The sequence below is a fragment of the Nesoenas mayeri genome (assembly GCF_963082525.1).
Source record: "Nesoenas mayeri genome assembly, chromosome: 25".
Taxonomy (NCBI): Eukaryota; Metazoa; Chordata; class Aves; order Columbiformes; family Columbidae; genus Nesoenas; species Nesoenas mayeri.
This window is the reverse complement of record NC_137549.1, coordinates 4,211,981-4,235,004: the sequence shown is the minus strand read 5'-3', so window position 1 is coordinate 4,235,004 and position 23,024 is coordinate 4,211,981. Positions and strand designations below refer to the sequence as shown.

Here is a 23,024-nt window from a genome sequence, read left to right as displayed (position 1 = left end):
GCTAGGAATGAGCACTTTATTTTGGCCTTTGTTTCTTTGAGTTGCCTGGTTTGGGTTAAAGTTGCACGAGCACAATCTGCAGTGGGAAATACTAATCCATTGAGAGCTTCCAAATGCGGGATGGTTCAAACCGGACTGAGTTCAGGACGTGCTGAGCAGGGGCTGCCAGGCAGTGAACTGGGGCGCAGGACGGAAAGGGACGAACAGCTATGGCAGCAGAGGGTCTGTGTGTGTTTATGAGCAGGTACCTGCTTCCCGTTTCTGACGTGGGCTTGCATGGGGAATTTCTTTCTCATTTATGGAACAATTCTGCAGATGGACCCCATGGGGTTTGGCTTCGGTCCAGTCCGGGAGACCAGACGTGTGGGCACTGTGGTACTTTTCCACTGGGAGGATTGCGCTGTGAGGGAGTTTATTAGGGATAGAGCTGAATTAACAGACTTACCGAGCTCCTGGGGAGTGCAGTGATTCAGCGTGAAGTGCTCATCCACAAGGCCCTCGTGGGGAGGAACATAAGCTCAGCCTAAGCGGAGTCTGAGCTGATCCCCAAATCCAGCCTTCAGCTCTGTCGCTGGGTTTCTGAGGGCTCGTCCGAGCTTTGCCAGAGGCCGCGTTGGATCGACTGGAGAGCAGCTCGAGGTTTGAAACATAAACCCGTGAAGTGTGTTTTGTGTAAACGAACAGCCAGGTAAATTCAGAGATGGTTTCAAAGTGGTTTCTCCCTCCGCGAGCCCATCTGAGCTGCTGGCTCACAAGCGGCTTTGGCTGGGGAGGTGCCGTTGCTGACCCCACGTTTCCAGCCATACAGAAGCGTCACCGGGGGGTTTGTCACCTCTGCAGATGTGGCTGTGGACAGATCCACAGAGAATCATTTCCCTCAGCGTGCAGTGCGGGCCCGTGGTCTGCGTTGAGCAGGCTTTCAGGACCGGCGCTTGCGGCACGTTGTACCAGGGCAGAAATGAATCGGCTCCCAAGTTGTTACCAAAGCACAGCCCCAGACCCCCGGGTTTTCAGACTGCGGGGGGCGCAGGTGCTGCAGGGCGTGTTCGGTCCGGGGGGGGAGCTCCATTCTGCTCTTCGGTGGCTTTGCTGGTGGCTTTTGGACTCAGAACAAGGCTTGGTTTGGCAGGACAGCAGCTGCCCACGTGTTGTTCTCACCTGCCGCCCTCACATTCCCCCTTCGGGAGGCACTTTCAAGTTTGTTCAGTTGTAGAAGCTTGTTCTCTTGTTTTCCAGCAATCCAGAGAAGAAGGAAAAGAAGAAAAGACAGAAGATAATTTAACTACCTTGTTTCCGGGCCAAAAAAGAAGGATTTCTCATCTTGTCAAACAAGGAAATGTAAGTGCAGCCTTTAGAATTTGGATTCTTTGAAGTGAGGATTTTCTGTCCTGTTGCCACACTTAGACAAAAGGGAGCTGGACGCGAGGTCAGGCTGTGGCTGACAGTGCTGTCCTTTGTCTTGTGAGCCTAACAGGAGTTTTGTCAGATGTTTAGAACTGCCACCCTATATCTGTTCTGAATCAGCCACGATATCAACAGCATCTCCTCTGATGCTCTTCTTTTACAGTTGTGAAAATACTTTGAATACAGAGGAGAATAGTAATAAAAAAAGGCAAGGAGGATGTTCTGATTTTTTCCTTTCTCACTGGGGTTTTAATTCGTGTTTTCTCTGCGGGTTTAATGTGTTTCCCTGCAGGTGCTGCACACAGATTAGTCAGTTTTATGTTCCAGCAGGATAGGAGTGGAGACTTACACACCAGGTTGAGCTGCGTAGTCCAAATTAATTGTTCTTTCTTTCCTCTCTGCCTAGGAGAGGTTTCTTTGCTTTTAATAATTCGAAGCCCTGAGGTCAATACAATGTGTTTTATTTAACTACATATCTTCAGCCAGTTCGTGTGTTTCGATAAGGGCCCTTTCTCCCAAAGTGAAGAGATAAGAGAGCGAAGGAAATGGGTTGGAAATTCATTAACTCAAATATTTATCGTAAAGAGGTGCCTTTTAGACATGTACAAATCTTTCAATACATTTTCTTAATGCGACAGCTGATCCCAAAACGCCTCCCGTGGGTGGGCGCCCCCGCGCAGCCGTCGCACGCGCAGTCGGAGCCGCGCTGGAGTGGGCGCTGGAGCGGGCGCACGCCGGACCCCGCGGCCCCAGCCGACCCCAGCCGGGGCTGTTGGCGCAGCGCGGAGGCTTTGCCGTGTCCCTCCACGTTGAGTATTTGCTCAGTCTAGCTCGTGATTTATAGCTCCGGGACCGGGCAAGCAGAAGGGGGGCAGCTGGGCTCGAGTTTAGTTGTCGGGGAAATGGTGGCCCAAAGGAATTGAAGGTGCGGCAGAAAATGAGTGTTCTCTCCCCCTCGGAAGTCTGTAATTATCGCTTAATGTCTGACCACGCTCAGTGTGGTATCCAGTGAGCTGGTGGCCCCATCAGCGCCCAGGAATGCAGGAGGGGCAGGTTTGTCCCCGGTTTGCGGTCTCGGAAACGCCGCGTTACACCTGGGCTGTGCGAGCGCGCCCGTCTCCAAAGAGCCTGCAGGAGGGAGGTCTGTCCCTTGGGATTCAAAGGTTTTGAAGTAGTGTGGAGAAGTTTGTGCAGCTGCTTCTCTTGTACTTCTGTTGCTAGAAAACTTCGCTCTTTGCTGACATAATTTCTGGCACCTTCCCTGCAACCTAAATTTGGACATCAAAGAAAATGCGTGTGTAACTTGTTTGTGCCAGTAGCGGCTGGAGCGGTGAAATGCCTCCAGAGGCAGGCACAGCCTGTTTGGAATTCAGAGCTCGGTTTTTGTAATGCCCTGATCCCATGAACACATATATGCGAGACTTTTAAGTCATTAGAGGAACTGGAGAGCTGGAGCAGGGCGGCTGCGATGGGAGTGTAGATGCACTGGTTCTTAGCGGGGGGAGAGCTGTGAGACTCGCCGAGGTGCGGCAGGGGCAAATGGAGAATAGCTGGTCACTTTTTCATTGCGATATAAAATACAGAAGCGTGCAGGAGGCCGCGTGAAGCTCGATTCATTTTTCTAGTGCAAGGCTCACAGTCCGCAAGTGGGTTAGAACAGCAGTGGGGAACTTGGTGCCGTTAAACGAGCAGCTCAGGCTCCAGTTCAGGAGCACACGGCGGTGCTGGGAGACCCTGCCGGAGCTGAATCATTCACACCTTGTTTTGCAAATACTCTGCTCCGGACGGCGCTTGGGATCTCCTCTAACAACCTGTATTTGCCAACAGAGGGGGCAAGGAAAAGAGACATGTTTTGCGTGAACGGAGCCCGGAGCGGCGCGGCTGAGCAGGTAGCGTGTGAGCTCTGAACCTCTTTTCCCCGCAGGCGGAGGTCCCAAGCAAGCCCGCGGCGCGGCCGGCGCGGCCCCCCACGGCGCAGGAGGTGTGTTACCAGCGCATCCGGCTGGCGCAGCAGCAAGCGGCACAGCTGGCCGTGGCCGTTCAAAAGGCCTCTCTTTCTTTGCCAGGAGAAAAGAAGAGGATTGCTCACGTGCCAAACGTTGCCCTTTCCGCGGCAGCCAAGCAAAGTAAGCCAGCGGCGCTAGTTGTGATCGCCGTCCTGTCCTCCCGCCTGTTAAAAGACGCTGTCTTCTGTTTAAGTGTCTTCCGAGCAGATGTGGAACTATCAGGAGACATTTAGCGCTGGCCATGACGTGAATCTTTGCTGATAGTGACCAGTGGAAGGTCTTTTCCCTGAGAAATTCCATCTTGTTCTGAAAAGCAAGAGATTAGATGTGCGGCCTTGTTCCCTGGTCTCACCTCCCTCTCTTCAGCCTGTTCTTTTTCTTCCTTGGAATGTGTTTGCTCCTCGTTGGCTCTTCCATTCGAGCCTTCGGAGGCGGCACAAACAGGAGGGAAGTGCTAATTAGCGCTCGTTGTTATCCCTAGTTGGTTGGGAGGACTCAGAGCTGACGCGATGGGCAGTTAGTGCCTGTGGCGTTACCTCTGAACTCTGCTGACTCAGTTACCCCAAAGCAAACAGCAATGAGACACGTTTCCTGGCAGAAGGTTCCTCCATCCTGGCCTGGAAGGTGGTAAATTCACCCAATTTGTATCCCTTTGGAGGCTTCCATTTGAAAAACACCCCACAGCTTGCAGCATGGGCCTTTTATAGTAAGTTCATTCTGGCAACGTGAAGCCCAGTGGTACGATTTCTGCCTAAATACATTTTGTATTTCTCGCAGGCCTCACGAGCACCAAGACGACTGTTGCTGGCAGGAGCGTCACGCCTTCCAGTGACTCGGAAGCAGCCGCCCTCTCTCTGAAGACTTGCACCTTAGCTGGGATGGCTTCGAAAACCACCAGCACCATCGTGCCCAAAAGGATAGCGCACGTCCCCTCCTTGCAGGTAAGAGATCTGAAACCATTCCGGTCGTTCCCCGCTGAGGCTGGTGTGTTTAGTTGTGCTGCTCCAAACTTCGCCCTCTCCGAAGAGCCGTGTTTTCATTAGGTTGATTAGATGTGTTTGTTTCTCCCTGTGGTTTTCCTCGATAGCATTGTATGGAGAAACGAAACACTCGAGGGGTAGGAGCTTAAAAAGGTAGAAATACTGAAGCGCTGCTCTCATTTGTGTGAATATCGATCGCTCGTCTCCAATCTGCGTCTTCTGCTGTGCTCTGGCTGGGGTGCAGCTGTTTGTGTCGGGGACAGGGCTGGATTAATGGCCTTCCTGGGCTTTGTGGGCTGTGCTGAGGAAGGTGGTTATGAATTATGTCCCACAGTCACCTGTTTACTTAAACTGTGATCATTTAGAGTCATGCTGCTGTTAGTATTTGGGGAAAAAGCTTTATTTCTGGGATTCCTGCCCTGCCTTTGGGTACTTCCGCTCCCAGTTCCCAGCAGAGCCGGTCGGCCGCTCCGGTGGGCGCTGGGGACGTGGTGCTGGGTGGCAAGGAGTGTGGTTAGTGCCAGGACTGCATTAAAGGTATCTTTATTGATGATATCTTGTGTCAAGATATGTCGTGACATACTCTGATTATTTCTGTAGGAGCAAAAGGTCATTTTCTCGCTTCCCCATCCAAAAAGCCACTGTAGTGACATATAACTTGAAGCTGGTTAAAAATAAAAGGATCAACTGAAAGGATATAATATTTAATGAAAAGGACCACGTCCCCTTGAACAGAGCGTCAAAGTCTTGTGAGGAACGTGAACACTCTTCCCATTGCAACAGGACCTGTTACTCCCTGTTGAACGTGCTCGTATCTTCCGTAGAGCTGTTTTTAGTACAGTTTGCCGCCAGTGGTTTGGTGTATGGATATGTCCTGGGATGGAGAGACCGGCAGAACAACAGGATGTTTTAATGGTGAACGAATAGTTTCCTCTCTGAAAAAGACGCAAACGGTATCATTTGGTGGATAAAGTGGTGTTAAATGGACTGCGGTAGTAGGTCGTAACTCGGTCCAACATGCAGCTTTTGTGCGTAAAGAACATGTTGTTCGATTTAAGGGGGAGATCATTTCAGGAGAATCATGATATTTATTACAAAAGGAAAACAAACCCCAGCACGGTGAGGTCGCAGGAATCCCCCGGACAATACAGTCCAGCAGCCCGGCGATTCCGGGCCGGCCGTTGTCCCTGCAGACCATCTGCCGTACCTGGTGTCGTGTTTGATATCTGCAGTCCAACGCGTGGTGCTCGGTACCGTCCTCGTCTTGACTCTCTTAGCGCAGACGTCACGGTTTCCGTGCTCTGGGACGCCGCAGGTGTAAACGTGCGGTGACTCATGCCCCTGGAGTCCTTGGCTGCTGGGTGACTTGCGCGGTTGTTTTTTGAAGCACTTTGAATACTGAAGGTGGCACAAAAGCTTCAAGTGGCACTTTTAGTACCAGAAGTGGTGCGTGCTATGGTTACTGTGGGCAGATTCTCAGAAGGGATGTCATGCCAGTGTTGCTGTAGGAAGTGTAAGAGTCTCAAAGCAACATCTGTAACCCTGAACAGCCTCGTTCTCTCTCTCTGTCTTATCTCTAGAGCACCAGCTTACAGAGGCCTGTTATTCCCACAGAGTTTGGTGCTAAAGTCCCAACAAACATTCGTCAGAGATATCTCAATCTCTTCATCGACGAGTGCCTGAAATTCTGCTCCTCGTCCCAGGAAGCGTTCGACAAGGTCTGTACTGGCGCTTGCTTCTTGTGAATATAGTCAGGAAATAACGTGCTGAGACCTCCTAAAATTGTAGCAAACCCGGAAAACTGCCCTATCCACGTAGAATTCTGTGGAGGCGACTGAAGTTAAACAATTCCAGACCATACAACCGAAAGTGTAAGGTTGGTGGGGATTTCCAGTAGGAAATTCCATCTTCCCCTGCATTCGGGAGGTGTGCGCAATCTTTTTAATAACCCCAGAGGATGGACTTGTGGTGCAGCCAAACAAAAGGGCTTTTTGCTCTGGTACGGCAGCAAACACCTCCAGGAGTCTGAAGTGTGAGCAGAGGTGAGTGTTTGAGGTGGATATAACTGGTAAACGCGCTGCTGGGGAGCTGTCACACTTGGATTCTGTATTTTAAGAGCCAAACGTTTCTCTTCTCCCCAAGCAGTAGTGGAAAGAGAGTGTGTAGTGATGAATCGCATTGTTTGCAGGCTCTGTCAGAAGAGAAGGTGGCTTATGAACGCAGCACCAGTCGCAACATCTACCTGAACGTGGCAGTGAACACCTTGAAGAAGCTCCGAAGCCTAGTGCCCAATTCCCCGTCCAGTGCGAACAGTACGTACCGCGTTCGTGGTTTAGTGACCGCAGCTCTGCTCGGATTAGAGGCCACAGAGAGAGGGACTTGTTGAAAAGACAGACCCATTTCTCAGAAGCATTATGCTGAAAGGCAAACAACTCCAGTTAGCTTTTTATAGCCTGGCAAGCTTTAATGGGCCTTCAAGAGGCAGGTCCTGCAGTGCTTTGTTGGCTCGCTCAGCCTAAATGGAGATAATGCCACATGGATTTTTTTTTTAGCACAAGTTCTTTAAAATGAAAAGCCCCGCTAATGGAGTAACTTTCACATGATGCCTTCAAAGTGATAGACTCGTCCATCACCGCAGAAATCTGTTACACACATTAAGCTTCAAGAGAGAAACGAAGAGGGTTAAGACATTTCATTATTGGCTCTCGAGAGGGTACATTAAACAATCAATTTGTGCTGTTCTTGTGAATTTTTTCCCCCAGTCTCTTCCCTTTTCTCCCCTCCGTCTTCATTACCTTCACGGCCATTAGTCAGAGCGGCTGGAGCGGGGAGGCCGGCCTTTGGAGAGGACTGCCAGTTAATGATTAGTAAAAAGCACCCATGTGCCATTAGCCGATGTGCTGAGCGTATTCGCGGGTTCTGAGGCTGCTTTCGGACAGCTGAAAGATTCGGGGTGGGAGTCTGGGCTGCAGGGGCCTCAGAGCAGAGCTGCTCCCTGCAGAGGCTGATGCAGCAGGCACTGTGGGTCATGCTCTGCTCTGCTCTGTCCTCTCTTTGCTCTTGGTCAGAGGGAGCAGGTGGAGCTCCCAGAGCTGTAAAAGTGTCCTTTCTGCCCTTAAAAAACCAAAAAGTTGTAAACGCAGAACTGGAGGGAAAACGCTGGGCCACAACCTTCCATGTGCCAGTTTTTGGAGCTGAGCAGAATTCAAGAGGACAAGCGGAGTCCTCCTTTTGCCAATGTGTAGTGGCCCAAACTCTAGGAGTGAAATTAATTACCCAGGTCTTACCTGATGTCTGTCCTGTTTCACTCTTGTCGCTGCAGAGACGAGTAACAAGAAAGTGGTGTCCCATGAAGCTGTGCTGGGGGGGAAGCTCGCTGCTAAGACAAGCTTTACTCTGAACCGCTCGGGGAGCTTGAGAGCCGAGGATTTAACAGGTGAGACGCTGCTCCTGCGAGGCTGTAACTGTCAGTAACTATCTGAACTGCCTCGTGTTTTGGGTGTTACCGATTTTCGGGCTTTTGTTTCTATCCAGGTGTAACTTTCCTGCCCTGCAGGTACTTCACAACTGCCTGTCAGACTGAAAGGCAAACTTACAAATATCTCCATCCACTCCGCAGGGCTCATTTTCACACTGCAAATGTCATAGGAAGGTCATATCGTAGCCAGCGGATTGTGCCACAAGCGTTATTCATGTTGGCTCAAATCGGTTATGGGTGTTTTGGTTGCCAAGAGATGTAGGCAGATTGTTGAGGAGATCAGAGAAGAGACGGGGAGGCCGCAGAGCAGAATGAATTGACATGGAGAAAGCTTAAAAGGGCCTGGATAGCTCAGCTAAGCAACATCAAAGGGTACACAGCAATATTGGAAGGGCTTAACGGAGCAGCGAAAGAAGAGATATCGAGCAGAGTGCAAGAAGTTATAATTATTCTGTGAAATGAAACGAGCAGCCTGAAATCAGCAGCAGGAAGAAAGGCTCGATAATGAATTTTTTAGCTAGCTATGGGTGGCCTTTGGGGGGTCGTCTTTGGGCTGCGTTAAAAAATATCATTAGCATTTAAGACATGAAAATGGGAGAAGTCTCGGGTCACTAACAGAAAGGCCTGCAGCTGGAATCCTGTTTCAGCCGTTTTCCAGACTCAATGCAGGTTGTCAAAGAGGTCAAAAGTCACCTCATGCACCAAAAAATACTACCCTGGCTCCTACTTCTCTGTTGGTCCAGAGCAAAGGAGGTGAAAGCAAGTTTAGAACAGTGGGGGCCTGATAAAGCAAAACCAGTAAAATAACCAGCCTGTACTTGTGTGATCTGTCTTTGGCACTGTCTGTGTGTGCAGGAGCTGCCTTGTACCGGCGACTCAAGGAGTATCTCATGACCGAGGAGCAGCTGAAGGAGAATGGTTACCCAATGCCGCACCCGGAGAGGCCCGGCCGCGCCGTCCTCTTCACTGGGGAGGAGAAGAAAACGATCGACTGTAAGCTCTGCTGGCTCCTTCATTCTGCAGGATCTGCTAGATACATCACAGCCGCAGGCGCCCGGCCCGCTTGCAGGTGGTCTTTGTGCGTAGAGAGATTCTCGATTGCAGCACGGAGCGTTTTCTGCTGTTGCAACAGGTCTCCCTGGCCGTGAGCTGTCTCCGGGGGACAGCAGGGTGGCTGCAGGCAGCCGCTGCCTTTCGAGACGATGCGTGTCACAAAAACGTTATTTCGTCGTTTGTGGCGCGTGGGCTGCGAGGCTGGGTGAGGTTTCTCAGTGCTGACGAGGAAAATGAACTGGTCAGGATGGCTGCTGGACAAGAGTCCTTAGGCTGCCCCTGTGAGAAATAATGTGTTCTATGGGGAAGCTCCGGGTTTCCACTTGCCGTGCAGGTTTTGACTCCGGCTTGGTTGTGCTGGAGGCTGCGGCGGCTGCCGGGGCGGCTGGAACGAGGCTGCTGGTCGGTGTCTCGTGACGCTCTCCTCTCCCAGGGAAGGGGTTTCTTGTCTCTGGGGGATGAACCGCTGTCATGGTGTGATATGGACCGACGTTGGGCCAGGCTGCTTTTGTGATGGGTTTGGATCGCGCAGTTTTTTGCTCGATCTAGACAGCCCTGGGCCAGGCAGTTCCCTAAAGCCCTTTTTGCAGCTGGACAAGACGATCGCCAGGTTTCCTCAGGACGGGCTGGGGTCCTCTTCTGTCTGAAACTCAAACTCCTGTGGCAGGACTCGTGGTTCCCGAGCGCTGGTCAGGGTGGGCTGTGATGCAGCAGGATCAGACACACACGAGGGCACCGGTCAGGGCGGGCTGCGGTGCAGCAGGATCAGACACACATGAGGGCACCGGTCCGGGCGGGCTGCGGTGCAGCAGGATCAGACACACACGAGGGCACCGGTCAGGATGGGCTGCGATGCAGCAGGATCAGACACACACGAGGGCACCGGTCAGGATGGGCTGTAGTGCAGCAGGATCAGACACACACGAGGGCACCGGTCAGGGCGGGCTGCGGTGCAGCAGGATCAGACACACACGAGGGCACCGGTCAGGATGGGCTGTGGTGCAGCAGGATCAGACACACACGAGGGCACCGGTCAGAGCGGGCTGCGGTGCAGCAGGATCAGACTCACACTAGGATGTGCCGCGCTCCTCCGGGTGTCTCTTTGGAGAGACCTCGCTGAAGTGTGTTAAGTGCTCATCCGTGTTAACACCTTGTGTCTACATTTGTCCTGCGCTTGCTGAGGCAGCCTGGGAAAGCTCTCTCGCATTAACACTGTCGAACAGTGGATTTGTCAGAGCCCTTTTCTCCAGTTGACCAGCCAGCTCCTGTGTATGATTCTGAGATCATGTTCGTTGCTCTGTTTCTGCAGTTTCCTGCAGATGTTGCAGGTTCTTTCAATTTGTTTTTATCTAACTGAAGCTATTGCTAGCCTGTTAATGCTGTGACCACAGTCAGGGGACAAAATGGTCTAGACTGGTGTAACAGAGCCGGGAATGTGCCGGCAGCTTCGTTGTTCGCAGTGGAGCTCGGGGAATGGCACGGACCTGAGGAGCAGGGCGGGCAGCTCCCTGACTGCGGCTGTGCCGTAAGCATCCCCTGTTTGGATGCTGGAGAGTCCTCACAGAAACTGTGCCCAGGAAGAACTCGAATGTCATTTAGAAGTGACAAGGCACAGACCCTGGAAACCAGGCTTCATTAGCTCTGGTGTGCAAGGAATGACTTATTTTTCCTGTTTCTTAAAATAACTGTGTTAGAGTACAAGATAATTTGATGTGGATGGAGAAACAACGCAGCAAATGTTGATGTGAACTGTGGTGGGGCTGATGTTGTGCACCAAAACCAGTGGAGAGCCTGAGGTTGCGCCGGCGAGGTTGAGGTTGGATTTAGGAACAATTTCTTCCCCAAAGGGCTGTGGGGCATTGGAACAGGCTGCCCAGGGCAGTGCTGGAGTCACCATCCCTGGAGAGCTGGATGGATGGACATGAGGTTCTCAGGACACGGGGCAGTGCTGGGGGTGGGTTATGGTTGGACTTGATCATCTTGAGGGGCTTTTCCAACCCAAATGATTCTGTGATTCTGTGTTTGCCTCTGAGAAGTGTTTGAAGGGCAAATGCTACCGGATTGCATTTTCAGAGGGATTGCTGCATCTTTATGGGAGTTTGAAACAACACTTGGAATCCTTTTTAAGAGGAAAAGTTGTTTCATCGGCGTTCGGGGCTTGCCTGATTCTGATTTACTGTGCTTTGGCCAGGTTTAGCAGGTGAAGGGTTTCAAGTGACCTGTCTCTTGCTTCTCTCCTCTCTTCAAGCCTCCTGCAGGGTTTGCTGTCGCTGTGGCACCGAGTACATGGTCTCGGCCTCTGGAAGCTGCATTCGCAAGGAGGAGTGTGTCCATCACTGGGGACGGCTGCGCAAACAGAGAGGTGGGTACTGATGCACCTCCTCTCTCCAGCCGTGCTGCGGACAGTCTGCCTGGTGTGTTGCTGTGGAACGTTTGTGTGTTTGAGGCTGGTCCTGCTCCCAGGCTGTGACAGTTCCCAGCTGTGTCACTGGGTGGCCCTGCTGCTGCTGAAATCGCCCTGCAAAGAGCTGCTAGGGAGAACGTGAGGCTGGGCTGGAGCGGAGGCTGTTCATCGGTGTTTAAAACAAGGAAACCAAACCAAACCCCCGTCCTGTGCCTTTTGAAGAAATCGGTCTTTCCGGGAGCTGACCTGGGGCACTGGGTGTCTGTCACTGCCCGGCGGAGTTTACTGCTCTGGGTCGGGTTTATTTGCAGCACAGCACTAACCTGCTTTGAGCTCTGCTCTGGGTTTCCATCACCTGGGTGGCTTCTGGAGTTTGTCTGGCTGAGTAACAGAGGCTTAAACTCTTTAGATCGCTGCGTGCAAATCCATTCTTATTTTTCACCTTTGTCTGACGTATAATTGTTGCTGTGCTCATCCAGGATATCTCCGCATGCGAGAGCTGAACTTTGTCTCTCGTTAACAGGATTCTTCTCTTTGACTCTTTCTCTCCTCTCTTTCAGTGCCGGGCGGATGGGAAACTCACTACAGCTGCTGCTCGGGAGCTGTGGGCTCACCGGGCTGCCAGGTCGCTAAGGTAAGTAATTGAGCAACACCTTTTTATTTGCAGTGACGTTTGTCCTCCACTTACAGATGTGATGGTTGTGTAATCATTGCTTAAGCTTCTAGAAGAATAGCGGCTTGCCTTACTGAGGGGAGACAAGTGCTTCTTAAATAACTTTTGCTATGCAAAGGTAGGAACATTTGGTTTTTGGCAGGAAAGAGGAGATTCATCTCTCTGGAGTGGGGTGGTTTCATTTATTCTAAGCAAATGCCATTGGATTAAGCTGCCCAGCAAAGGCTCAGATACTGAGTTCTTTAGGGAAACATTGAGAAAGTGAGAAATAAGGCATGGAACGCTTTTATTCTGAGGCATCTTCTGGTCCTGCACTCAGAGCCCCCGGCAACGCGGGGCCAGCGAGCCTGGCCGGGTTCTGGAGGGGTGCGTGCCCCTCCTGTTCCACCAAAGGCCAGAGCTAGGGAGTGAGTTCTGGGGCACAGTGGTCTGTATGGGCACCCTGAAATCTGTCCGAGTCTGAAGCATGGATGGGATCAGGCTGCTGCGTCTCTTAATTCTTTTCCGTGTGAAATTAGAATCTCCTTTTAGTCAGTGTTCCAAAAAACATCCAGTGGGGAGAAATTGATGGGGCTATAAACACACGACTTCTCTGCATGTTTTTTGTGTGACTGTTGTGGACCATAAAACCTCACGGCCTTTTAAGAACCAGCATCTCTCTAATGGCCTCGTACCCAGCGGAGCGTGTCAGCAGGCTGCGGGCGCAGCCATCCTTCCGCAGCTGCTCCCTGGCTGCGGTGCTGCCACAGATCACCGTGCTGGGCATTTCTTGGTTTCTCACCCAAATGTGGGAGTTTCACAGCGTCCCGTGGTGGGTCTAAGGTTGGAGCACGGGATCTTTCAGCTTCAAAGGAGAGCACTGGAAACAGCAGATGTGATAAGACACCCATTGGAAAAGCCTGTCTGTGTCTTTTCCTTCCACACCCCTGGCGATGTGCCTTCCAGTGAACTTCTCAGACTGTCTGACAGGCAAAACTAATTCCTCTTTAAACTTTAGAAATGACAAAATTAGTTTTGTTTAGGTAGGAGGTTCTGTTGATGTAGACGTACTGGATTTCTGATCCTACCATCAACAATTGTTTCATGTTTGTTTTTCCCTTAAGCAACACGTCCACGACGGGCGGAAGGAGAGCTTGGATGGCTTCGTGAAGACGTTTGAGAAGCTGCCTACGACCGATGGCTACCCTGGAATCTACGCGCTGGACTGTGAAATGGTGGGTCCCTCATGGCGGGGCAGTGCATGAGCCAAATGAAGCTTTGTGAGGAAGACCAGGGTGTGATACAAGTGGCTGAAGAAAAGCTGTTTCCCCACCATCATCCTTCTTTTCTGCTGGGGACTTAAAATCATAGTAGTCTTACACATTTAAATTAGAAGCACAGAATCATTTTGGTTGAAAAATACCCTCAAGATCGTGGAGTCCAACCATAACCCACCCCGTCCCTGCCCCGTGTCCTGAGAACCTCATGTCCGTCTGTCCGGCCCTCCAGGGATGGTGACTCCAGCACTGCCCTGGGCAGCCTGTTCAATGCCCCACAGCCCTTTGGGGAAGAAATTGTTCCCACATCCAACCTCAACCTCCCCTGGCGCAACTTGAGGCCGTTTCCTCTGCTCCTGGCGCTTGTTCCTGGGGAGCAGAGCCCGACCGCCCCTGGCTCCTGGATCTGCTGCGTTTTGGGAGCTGCAGCTGTTCCACGAGCGGCTGTTGATCCCGTGCTGTGGTCGGCGTGTGCTTGACTTTCACGTTTGCTCTGTTCCTTGCAGTGCTACACTAAGCAAGGACTGGAGCTGACAAGAGTAACTGTGATCAACTCAGACCTGAAAGTGGTTTACGACACCTTTGTCAAACCCGACACCAAGGTGGTGGACTACAACACCAGGTAAGAACAGTCTTGTGCTCAGAGTCAGGAGTTTGGGGGGAATGGTTGGGAGTGCTTGTGAATTCCACTGACCACCACTTCCTAGTAGATGAGACGCTTTGGGTCTTGCGGAGTTGGCTCAGTGAAGGAAGCTTTCCACCCTGCTCTGGCTCTGCAGGTTCTCAGGTGTGACAGAAGAGGACCTGGAGAACACAAGCATCACCCTACGGGACGTCCAGGCTGTCCTACTGAACATGTTCAGTGCAGACACCATATTGATAGGGCACAGCTTGGAAAGCGACTTATTTGCACTAAAGGTAATTTGTGTGTCTTGTGTTTCATCCCTCTCTGGTTCTTTCCCACCCTGGTGTGTTTTACATTTAGGAACTGTTTGTTTCCGTCTCTGCTCTCCTATGCCTTCCAATCCGAATGTGAATCCCCGGGGCTTGTTCGGGGTCGCCAAGGGAGCGTGCAGCAGGCGGAGCGGGGGCTTCAGGCCGTGCTCACAAGCCAGAACCTCCCCCAGCCGTTATCGCACAGCTTCTGTGATGGAGAAGCCGAGGCTGCCAACCCCCGCGGGTGCTTTGGAAGATGGAGCTTTTAGTGCCTGCACAGCGCTTTACCTCTCCGTGGCACCCTTTATCCCAGCCTCTCGGAGAGTTCATCATCATCATCAAAAAATTATTTACAGTTTTATCAGCACGGGATGACTGTGTTGGCCTCTTAAAGGCACGATTTTCCCTCAGTGTCGCAGATGCTGCCAAGAGAACGAACCCGAGAGCCATATAGCAGAGCGTGACAAGCGGTGACATGTCAAGTCGTAATGTCTGAAGGCTGTGGCAGTAAAGTCGACATCTCGCTAATGGCCACGGCAAGCTCCAAATGCTGATAGCATTTCCATTTTTATTTAAAGCTATATTATCCTGCTTCCTCAGTCTTCCTGATCTACATAAGTAATTATCATTGTGCCTGGGCGGGTGCCAAACTTGGCTGCATTCTCAGAGAGATTATCCATAATGTTGGCAGTTTTATACTCCAAAGAGCATAGCAGGTTGTTTCTGTTAAACCACAGCTGTTCTCAGGCATTTACGGAGCTGGGTTGTGGAACTATTACTGACGGGATTATCTGGGTCCTGTCTGAGTCATCCTGTGCCGAGACCTGCAGAGTCGTCTTTTGGTCAGGCACGCAGGTTTATCTCTTAGACCTGGCATTTTACTCCTGTGCTGGAGATACGGGACTGCCTTCATCCATGTTCCTTCAGCTCACACTGAACACATATTCCTGGCAACAGAAGATTAATCTCGTCTTAGCCTGAGAGTAACAAATTAGTATTTAAAATAAGCCAGCTTGCCCCATGGTTATGGATTCTGTTGGACCTTTTGGTGCCCCCCAGGCCCCTTGGCACAGTGCAGGTGACGCGGTGACCTGTTCAGCATCCTCTGATGCCACTTCGTACCTAGAGGACAGCAAACCTCTGGCCTCTCCTGTGTCCTGGGCACTTTGACATGGGACGCGCCAGGGCCTCCCTGCGTCCTCCGTGGGGATCCTTACACCCCGAAGTTCAGGATCAGCCTGTCCCATCTCATCCTTGCTAAGCCAGTGCTGTTATAAACTTCCTGTTGACTCACTGCTGCTGGCCTGAGGTTTCCAGGGTGGTTTGCACCTGGAAGCTCAGGCTTCTTGTGTAGCAGCAGTGTGATGTACAGCGGGGTGGGTACGGTTTGACTTGCACATCCTTCCGCTTCGCTCCACATCTTGGGAAGCAGTTGAAAGGTTCTTAGAAGCTTTGTGGGGTCAACTGGTTCCTCGGCTTAGTTTTTTGTTGCGAAAGACGCTCTCAGAGCTACGCCAGCTTCTCCAGGGTATTGAGGCTTGGCCTGGCCTGTCGTTTGAGTTGCGCAAGCTGAGTCAGCCCTGAATTTCGGCCGCCCTGGCCGTGCGGTGTCGGTTCGGGGCAGGTGCGCTGGCCGGCGGGGCTCTGGGGAGCTCGTGCGCTCGCGTCCTTCGACGGGAGTCGTCTGGTTCAGCCAGGGCCTCTTGCAAGACTGGTTGGGTCAGAGCCGGGCGATTACATGACACAGAGCCTGACCGAAGGTTTGCTTTAGCGTGGTTAATCCTGAGGAGCGTCTATCCCTTCGGAAGAGGGGAAATAACTCCGTTGTTTGTTTTTCATGCTTCCTCCCTGCAGCTTATCCATGGCACAGTGGTGGACACCGCCATCGTCTTTCCTCACCGCCTGGGTTTGCCGTACAAACGGGCTCTCCGGACGCTGATGGCAGACTACCTCAAGCGCATCATCCAGGACAACGGTGAGACCAAGGAGGAGCTGAGAGCGAGGGTCTTGTGTCCCGTCCGGCTGGATGTGGGCGCCTTGTTCCTGCCTTCCTCTGCTCTCCTCGAGCCCCATCCTCTTGCTCCTGATCTTTTCTTTTTCCTGTATAGTGTCTGGCAGTAGCTGTGAGCAGGCCAGCGTGTGAGGTTTGAGTTTAAACGCTGTTCTGAGGAACAGCAACACTTGCTGCATCCCTCTCTGTGTCACCTGGGGACCTGGGGACCACAGAGTGCTGTGAGAAGGCCAGAGGCAGCTCTTTCAAGGCCATGTCACACCTTCCCTTCTCTCTCTGGCAAACTCCAATTGATCTTTCTGTTTGAAGTGATTGGAGGAAGAAATTGTTGTCCTAAGGGTGGTGAGAGCCTGGAACAGGTTGGCCAGAGAGGTGGTGGATGAACCATCCCTGAGACATCCCAGGCCAGGCTGGACGGGGCTCTGAGCACCCTGAGCTGGTGACGATGTCCCTATCACAACGGGGTTGGCACTGGGGAGCTGGAAAGGGCCCTTCAACCCAAACTATTCCATGATATTTTTTCCACCTTCCTCGAGCACTTTGCAAACAGGTTGCTGGGGAAATTGAGGCCTCTGAGCAGGTGCTCTGTGACCTGAGGGCCTGCAGATTAGCAGAACTTCAGCCCTTAATTTAAATGGGAATGGTGTCAGGCTGAAGTCCGGCAAAAAATGTGTTTAGTGGAAATTCGTCTACTTCGAACCCGTCGCTGTGGTTCACGGTGATCACGGGTGCTCCCGCAGTTGCTGTGGCAGAGGGTGACGAGCAGCTGGGCCAGCGGTGCTGGGCAGGAGCTTGTTTGGGCCGAGGTGGTCACCACCCTCCTTGTCTTTCTGTCCCCAGTGGAAGGACACGACTCCAGCGAGGACGCCCGAGCTTGCATGGAGCTGATGGTCTGGAAGATCAAAGAAGACGCTAAAGTGAAACGATGACTCGCGCTTTCTCTCTCTCCTGTTCCTCCTCCACCTCTTTGAAGCAGTGCAATAAATGCTCAGAGTAACACTGTCCACCCGTACGCAGCCGCATGCCACGCCAGCCTCCCCGCGCACCTCAGGTACCTACGGGACGCCAGGACCGCTGCCGGCGCAGCCACCGGCACCGGCTCTGCCGTGTCCAGGTAGCGGCTCTCGGATCCTCTTCACTCTACCCGAGGGATGTTCTGTGGTACAGTTGCCTCGTAGGCGCATGGCAAGGTGGTTTTGAGTAGCACAGCCAGAGAGAACGTCTTGGTTCCTAGGAGAAGCTTTTAGAGATACGTACAGAGAGATCTTTCTGGTTCAGTTAAAGGTAGATCGTATTCTTTTTATTTTTTCCAAATGTTACTTAAATTGCCTCTGTCCTCCAAAGCTGGTGGGTTCCTGCGGTGTTTGGAGATGGGGGGAAATGGAAGAAAGTTGGGCAAGCAGCTGTAAAGTGAAGGGATTGCATGGCTGATGTGCGAGGGGTGGCGAGAGCTGAGGATCTGAGAACATGCCGGAGCGGAGCAGGACGCCGGAGCCGCGAGGAGCGAGATGGGGCCGAGGGAGTTCCGCCTGCTGCCGCCCAGGGGATCTGCCCAGCGAGGGCTGGTGTCCCCGTGGCGCCATCGCTGCGAAGGGGGGAACACGAGGGTCAGACCTTGCTCAGACCTCAGGGCGTCGTAGGGACAGCAGGACTGGGACACACTGGGCTCCCTGGGCTGAGCAGCAGCTTTCCAGTGGTATGAGCGGTGTCGTGTCTGCGGGCTGGAACAAGCTGTCCTGACCCTGGGCTTCCATCGCGGCTCCAGCGAGTTCATTTGTAGGGATGAGGGTTTTGGGGGCGCCTCAGGGTGGCCCCCGCCAGCCCGCAGGACTGTCCCGGTCTGTCCCTGGAGCGGGCACTCGCTGCAGGCCAGAGCAAAAGCAATAGTTGAAAGTTGTTCTTCTAAACTAGTTTACATGTTGGGTGTTTTAAGAAGAAGAGCAAAAGCCCCAGTTTCCGCCCCCCCGGAAAAGAGCAGCTGTTGAGAGCATCTCTGTCGCATTTTGGTGACTGGGGCAGACTGGCTGGTTGTGGGGTCTCTCTGCCCCGGCCCCGTTGCTGTTGGGGACGACAGAGCTGGTTGAACGGTCCCTGATGGGTGAGGTCTCATAGCAGCAGCCCAGCCCCATTACAGCCGGTGGTTTGAGCAGCGATCGACGCATCCCCCCCAGCGGGAGCGGTGTCGCTGCCCAGCCCCGGTGTCCTCAGAGGTGACGATGTGGCTTCCTGACCCCTGTCAGTCCCTCCTGAAGCCACCGGGAGCAGTGGGGACATAAAAGCTCTTGTTGTTGCTGAGCCCTGCTGTGTTTCCTCTGGCGGGTGGTGCCACAGGCTCCCAGCCTCTTCGTTACCCAGATTTTGGGCTGTGAGCCTTCCCCACTGCTCGCAGGGCACGTCCGTCCCGCTCTCCTCGCAGCCTTCCTCCCGTCTCCAGGACACCTTGTCCGTCCCCTCTGCCATCGCTGCTCTTGGGCCGGGCAGAGACGCAGCCTGTTCAGTGCTTCCCGCCCAGGGAGAGGTTTATTCCCGCTCCTGCCTCTCCCTTGTCTGTCTCCCGTTTATCCTCACCCCGGCTGCAGCAGCAGAGTGAACACGGAGCGTTCTGCACATTCCCCGTGCAGCCTGTGAGGTTTTGGATCCAGCTCTTGCTTCGGGGTCCCATGGTTACCTGATGGGTGGTCGCGGCAGCCGCCGGCGCGTTTCCAGCGCGGCCCCGCGGTGCCGCTGTCCTGCCGGGAGGGCAGGACGAGGACGTGTCAGCAGGTCCTGCCAGCCCAGGGGACCACGGGCACTCCTCGTCTGTTCCCACAGTTCAGCTGAGACCCCCTGAAATGAGGCTGCTGGGGTGGGGGCTGCGGGACCACGTCCCCCCGCGTGGGGCAGAGCGAGCGTCAGACCCCGGCACCGTAACACTGTAAAACCAGAGGTTTGTGGTTGGTAAGAGGTTTTTGGGTTGTACGTAATTATTGTAACCTGTAACTTTTTTGTAATTGTTTTCAATAAAAGGGTGTTGACTAGACGCACGTTCCTGAGTCTGGGTCTGGGTCTGCTCTGCCGGCGGCCGGATCGGGGACGGAGGGGCTGGAGCGTCCCGGAGGCGGGAGGACCTGGCAGGTGCCCCTGGAGCAGCCACTGGGATTTCTCTGTGTCCTCACAAAGGTTGTGCCCCAGATCCTGGGGGCCGTTCTGGGCCCCTCATGCCAAGGAAGAGCTTGAGGTGCTGAGCGAGTCGAGGAGAGGGAACGGAGCTGGTGAGGGGCTGGAGCACAAGTGTGATGGAGCGGCTGAGGGACCTGGGGGTTCAGCTGGAGAACAGGAGCTGAGGGGAGACCTTCTGATCTCTGAACTGCCTGAAAGGAGCTTGGAGCCAGGGGGGTCGGGCTCTGCCCCCCAGGAACAAGCGCCAGGACCAGCGGAGATGGCGCGAGCCCAGGAACGCCAGCGCCCGCCTCCGCTCCCACCGCCCGACCAGGCTGCGCCGGAGCCCGTATCAATCTCGCAAATGGGGCAGGAATTAAAGTGCCAAGCGAAGGAGCTGAGTCAGCACGGAGGAAGAGGTGAAGGTAAAAAGTTCAAATAAAAAAATAATAGGCTATTAGATGACCTCACTGGCAATGTGTTTTATTTAACGCGACGGTGATGGCTTGGCGATGGCAGTGCTTACTTAGGGTGCTATCAGAGTTGCAGCTGACCTGTGTTCTTAGCACCTTTAGGGCTCTTAGAGGTGCTGCTGGGTGCCCTGAGCTCCAGCACTGACCTCCTGGCGCGTCCCTGTCCCTGCGGGGGTGGCCCCCTGGTGTCCCCTCTGCAGGCCCTTTCTGCCATGGTTACTGGGGACAAAGACCCCACGCAGCCCCAGGGCCAGGCGCCTCGGCTGCACTGCTCCGTGCCTCAGTTTCCCCCGGGGTGGCAGCGCCGCCCGTCCATCATCCGTCATCCATCACGCAGTGACAGCCCCACCGTCATCTGCTGAGCCAGGACCAGAGTCTGGGGCGCTAAGGGGAGCCCAGGAGGCGGCGGCTGCACGGAGGCGAGATCAGCCCCGTCTCGCAGGGGAGCGTTTAGTTAGTATTGTTCTTTCCTCTGAACAAATGGGGCTTCGCGGCTGCTCGGGGTGGAGCTTTGGGGGGTAAAAAACAGGCTCAAAGGTTTAATTCTTCCCTGCGCAAGGATCCGGCCACCGCTGCCATGGAGCAGCCCCTGCTGGGGTCCCCTGTGCCCCGGAGAGGGGACGCGCTGGGACGATCACTGTGGTGCCCGGTGGCATCCTGCGCCCCGGCGCTGGGCTGTGCGCAGCCTCCCGGCACTCTATTAATTGCATGGGGAGGTTCAGCTAATTGCAGGGGGTGATTGATTGGTAAAAATGTCATCTTTGCCAGCCGTGGTTGCCGGGGTGACCTCGGCCGTTCTCTGCCGGCGCTGTTGGTTCCCGGGTGCCCGGAGTCACCCGCCGCGTGGCGCTGGAAACAGCGAGTGGCTGTGACAGCGGGGGGGATGTGAAGGTTTGGGGTGGCCCTGCCATGGCCAAGCGACTGTCGGCCCTTCCTGGTGGTGCCGGTGTCACCTTTGTCCCAGGGTCTTCCCGGGGTTCCAAGTGCTGCAGGTGCCACCAGGGCAGGGAGACGGCAGCAGGTAGGAGATGGCAAATGAGCCCCGAAACACCGAATTTCCTTGTGGACGCTGCTCCAGGACCCGGCACCGCGGGAGCTGCCGGGGTCACCGCGGCGCTGGAGGAGCTGCCAGGGGACAGCAGGAGCTACAGGCAAGTGATGGGCTTGGGGACCGGGATGGGAGAAACTGCTTGTATGTGGGGACGGAGCTGGTTCAATGTTAATTGTTGTGATTGCAAAAAGTCACTTGCGGCGGGGTGGGAAGGACCCCACAATGGTCAAGGGTTGATGTTCCCCAGGAACAAGCGCCAGGAGCAGAGGAAACGGCCTCAAGTTGCGCCAGGGGAGGGTGAGGTTGGATTTAGGAATAATTTCTTCCCCAAAGGGCTGTGGGGCATTGGAACAGGCTGCCCAGGGCAGTGCTGGAGTCACCATCCCTGGAGGGCTGGACAGACGGACATGAGGTTCTCAGGACATGGGGCAGGGATGGGGTGGGGAATGAGTGGACTCGATGATCTTTTCCAGCCAAATGATTCTGTGATTCCAAACCAGCTCGTGCCACCGCTCGCTACCTTGGTGCGAGAATGCCTGACAACTCGATTTGGCTCCGGTCGCAGCCCCAGCCCCCGAGTAACGTTTGGGTGAGCTTTCCCCTCCCGTTTCAGGGGTGAGGAGCAGCTCCAGGACGGGATGCACCGAATACACCCCCAGTGTCACCCAGCGCCCGGAGGGGACACAGGGACACGATGCAGCTGCGTTGTTTATGGACCTGAAGTGAGTTATTCATGACTGCGCAGTAAATGCTTTATGAACTGTTGGGCCAGCACTTGGTTAATTGCCTCCAGGTTTCTGTGGTTAATTGCAACGAGCAATTAATCTGATGATGGCTAATGCAGGACCACCGCGGTGGAGCCTGGCTGGAGCGTGTGGGACGGGAGAGCTGGGGACACGGGCTGGCTCTTGTCTCGTTAGCTGCCGTCACTAACGAGGCGGCTTCTGCCCCAGTTGGGCTTGCAGCCCCGGCGCCGTCACCTCGGGCTGCTCAGGGCGCGCAGTCCATTTGTGCCTTTGGTCTCCTCTTCCTCGGCTGGGTCACCCGCTGCCACCTTCCCCCGTGTTCAAGGCACCCGAGCCCCCGAGCGGCTGCCGGACCTGGGGGGTCCGGGCAGGGCTGAGCGCTCCCCCCTGAAACCAGTTCAGCCTTGGTTGCCCAAATCTGCCCTGAACACCCCCCGGGGATGCTCGTACCCACCCGCTGCCCTCGCACCCGGCTCAGGACCCCCGGCCCCACTCCGGGAGGGTGATGGGGACACCCCGGCCGTGACACCGCGTCCCCGTCCCCCGGCAGATCCCGCTGGAACGGCTCCCGCAGCGGCAGCTCCGGGCTGTTCTGAGCCAAGTCGTGTGAGCCGGTCAACCGGGGCAGTTTCCGGGCAGCGCGGGGGAGCCGGGGGTGCGGGCCGGGCCCGCGCGGGAGGTGTGGCGGGGCTGTCCCGGCCCGCGGGGCAGGACGGGTGGCACTTGTCCCTGTCGCACCGCGGCGGCAGCAGCTCGGCGGCTGCTGGGACTGTGGGCGGCGTCGGAGCAGGTACCGGGACCCCGGGGGGGCCGTGGCGTGAACACCGCGGGGGGGTCCCGTCCCGTCCTCCTGCGCGCTTCGGGGCGCCCGTGGGTGCTGATGGGACCTGAGCGGGTGCGCTGGGGGGTCAGTGCTGCGGGCGGGAGCTGCGTCTGTCCCTGCAGCCCCTGGGGAGAGGGGGGAGCCAGGGCAGCCCCCCAACAACGCTGCGCTTGGCGTGGAGGAGCATTTGGGGGACGGGGGTGGAGGAGCCGCCTTTTCACCTGGAATCGCATCAAAACAGATGGAAAAACAGGGCGAGCGGAGGGAAACTCACGGGCCGGGCACGTCCGGGGAGCCGGGGAGCCGTGATCCACCCGGCCGGCGCGGGGGCGTTTCCGGCATGACGAGGGCACGAGAGGCACGAGCACCCACCCACGGCGTGTCACCGTCCTGGGGCCGGTGTCACCCATGGCTGTTGTGACACGGCTGAGCCCGTGGCGCTACCGGAGCCGCGGCAGCCGCAGGGTCCCCAGGGTGGCAGGGACACTGGTTGGGGTCCCACGGGGATGTCACAACCAGGTAAACAGCAGCAGCTGCTTATGGCGGCGCTGCCAGCCCTGGGCAGGGGTGCGGGGTTGAGCTGGTCCTGTCC

General features: G+C 54.8%; 1 protein-coding gene across 1 annotated transcript in view; it reads left to right on the top strand.

Annotated features, from left to right (window-relative positions):
- Positions 1–17,205, top strand: part of REXO1 (RNA exonuclease 1 homolog) — a 30,542-nt gene extending 13,337 nt beyond the window's left edge. Inside the window, exons 3-16 of the mRNA XM_080359475.1 lie at positions 1,237–1,338; positions 3,329–3,530; positions 4,188–4,351; positions 5,971–6,108; positions 6,579–6,702; positions 7,713–7,826; positions 8,724–8,861; positions 11,170–11,283; positions 11,886–11,959; positions 13,102–13,212; positions 13,761–13,876; positions 14,034–14,172; positions 16,045–16,165; positions 17,042–17,205. Coding sequence (XP_080215601.1) covers positions 1,237–1,338; positions 3,329–3,530; positions 4,188–4,351; positions 5,971–6,108; positions 6,579–6,702; positions 7,713–7,826; positions 8,724–8,861; positions 11,170–11,283; positions 11,886–11,959; positions 13,102–13,212; positions 13,761–13,876; positions 14,034–14,172; positions 16,045–16,165; positions 17,042–17,130 — 1,746 coding nt within the window. The 3' untranslated portion in view covers positions 17,131–17,205. The remainder of the gene's footprint in view (positions 1–1,236; positions 1,339–3,328; positions 3,531–4,187; positions 4,352–5,970; positions 6,109–6,578; positions 6,703–7,712; positions 7,827–8,723; positions 8,862–11,169; positions 11,284–11,885; positions 11,960–13,101; positions 13,213–13,760; positions 13,877–14,033; positions 14,173–16,044; positions 16,166–17,041) is intronic.
- The last annotated feature ends 5,819 nt before the right edge of the window (positions 17,206–23,024 follow it).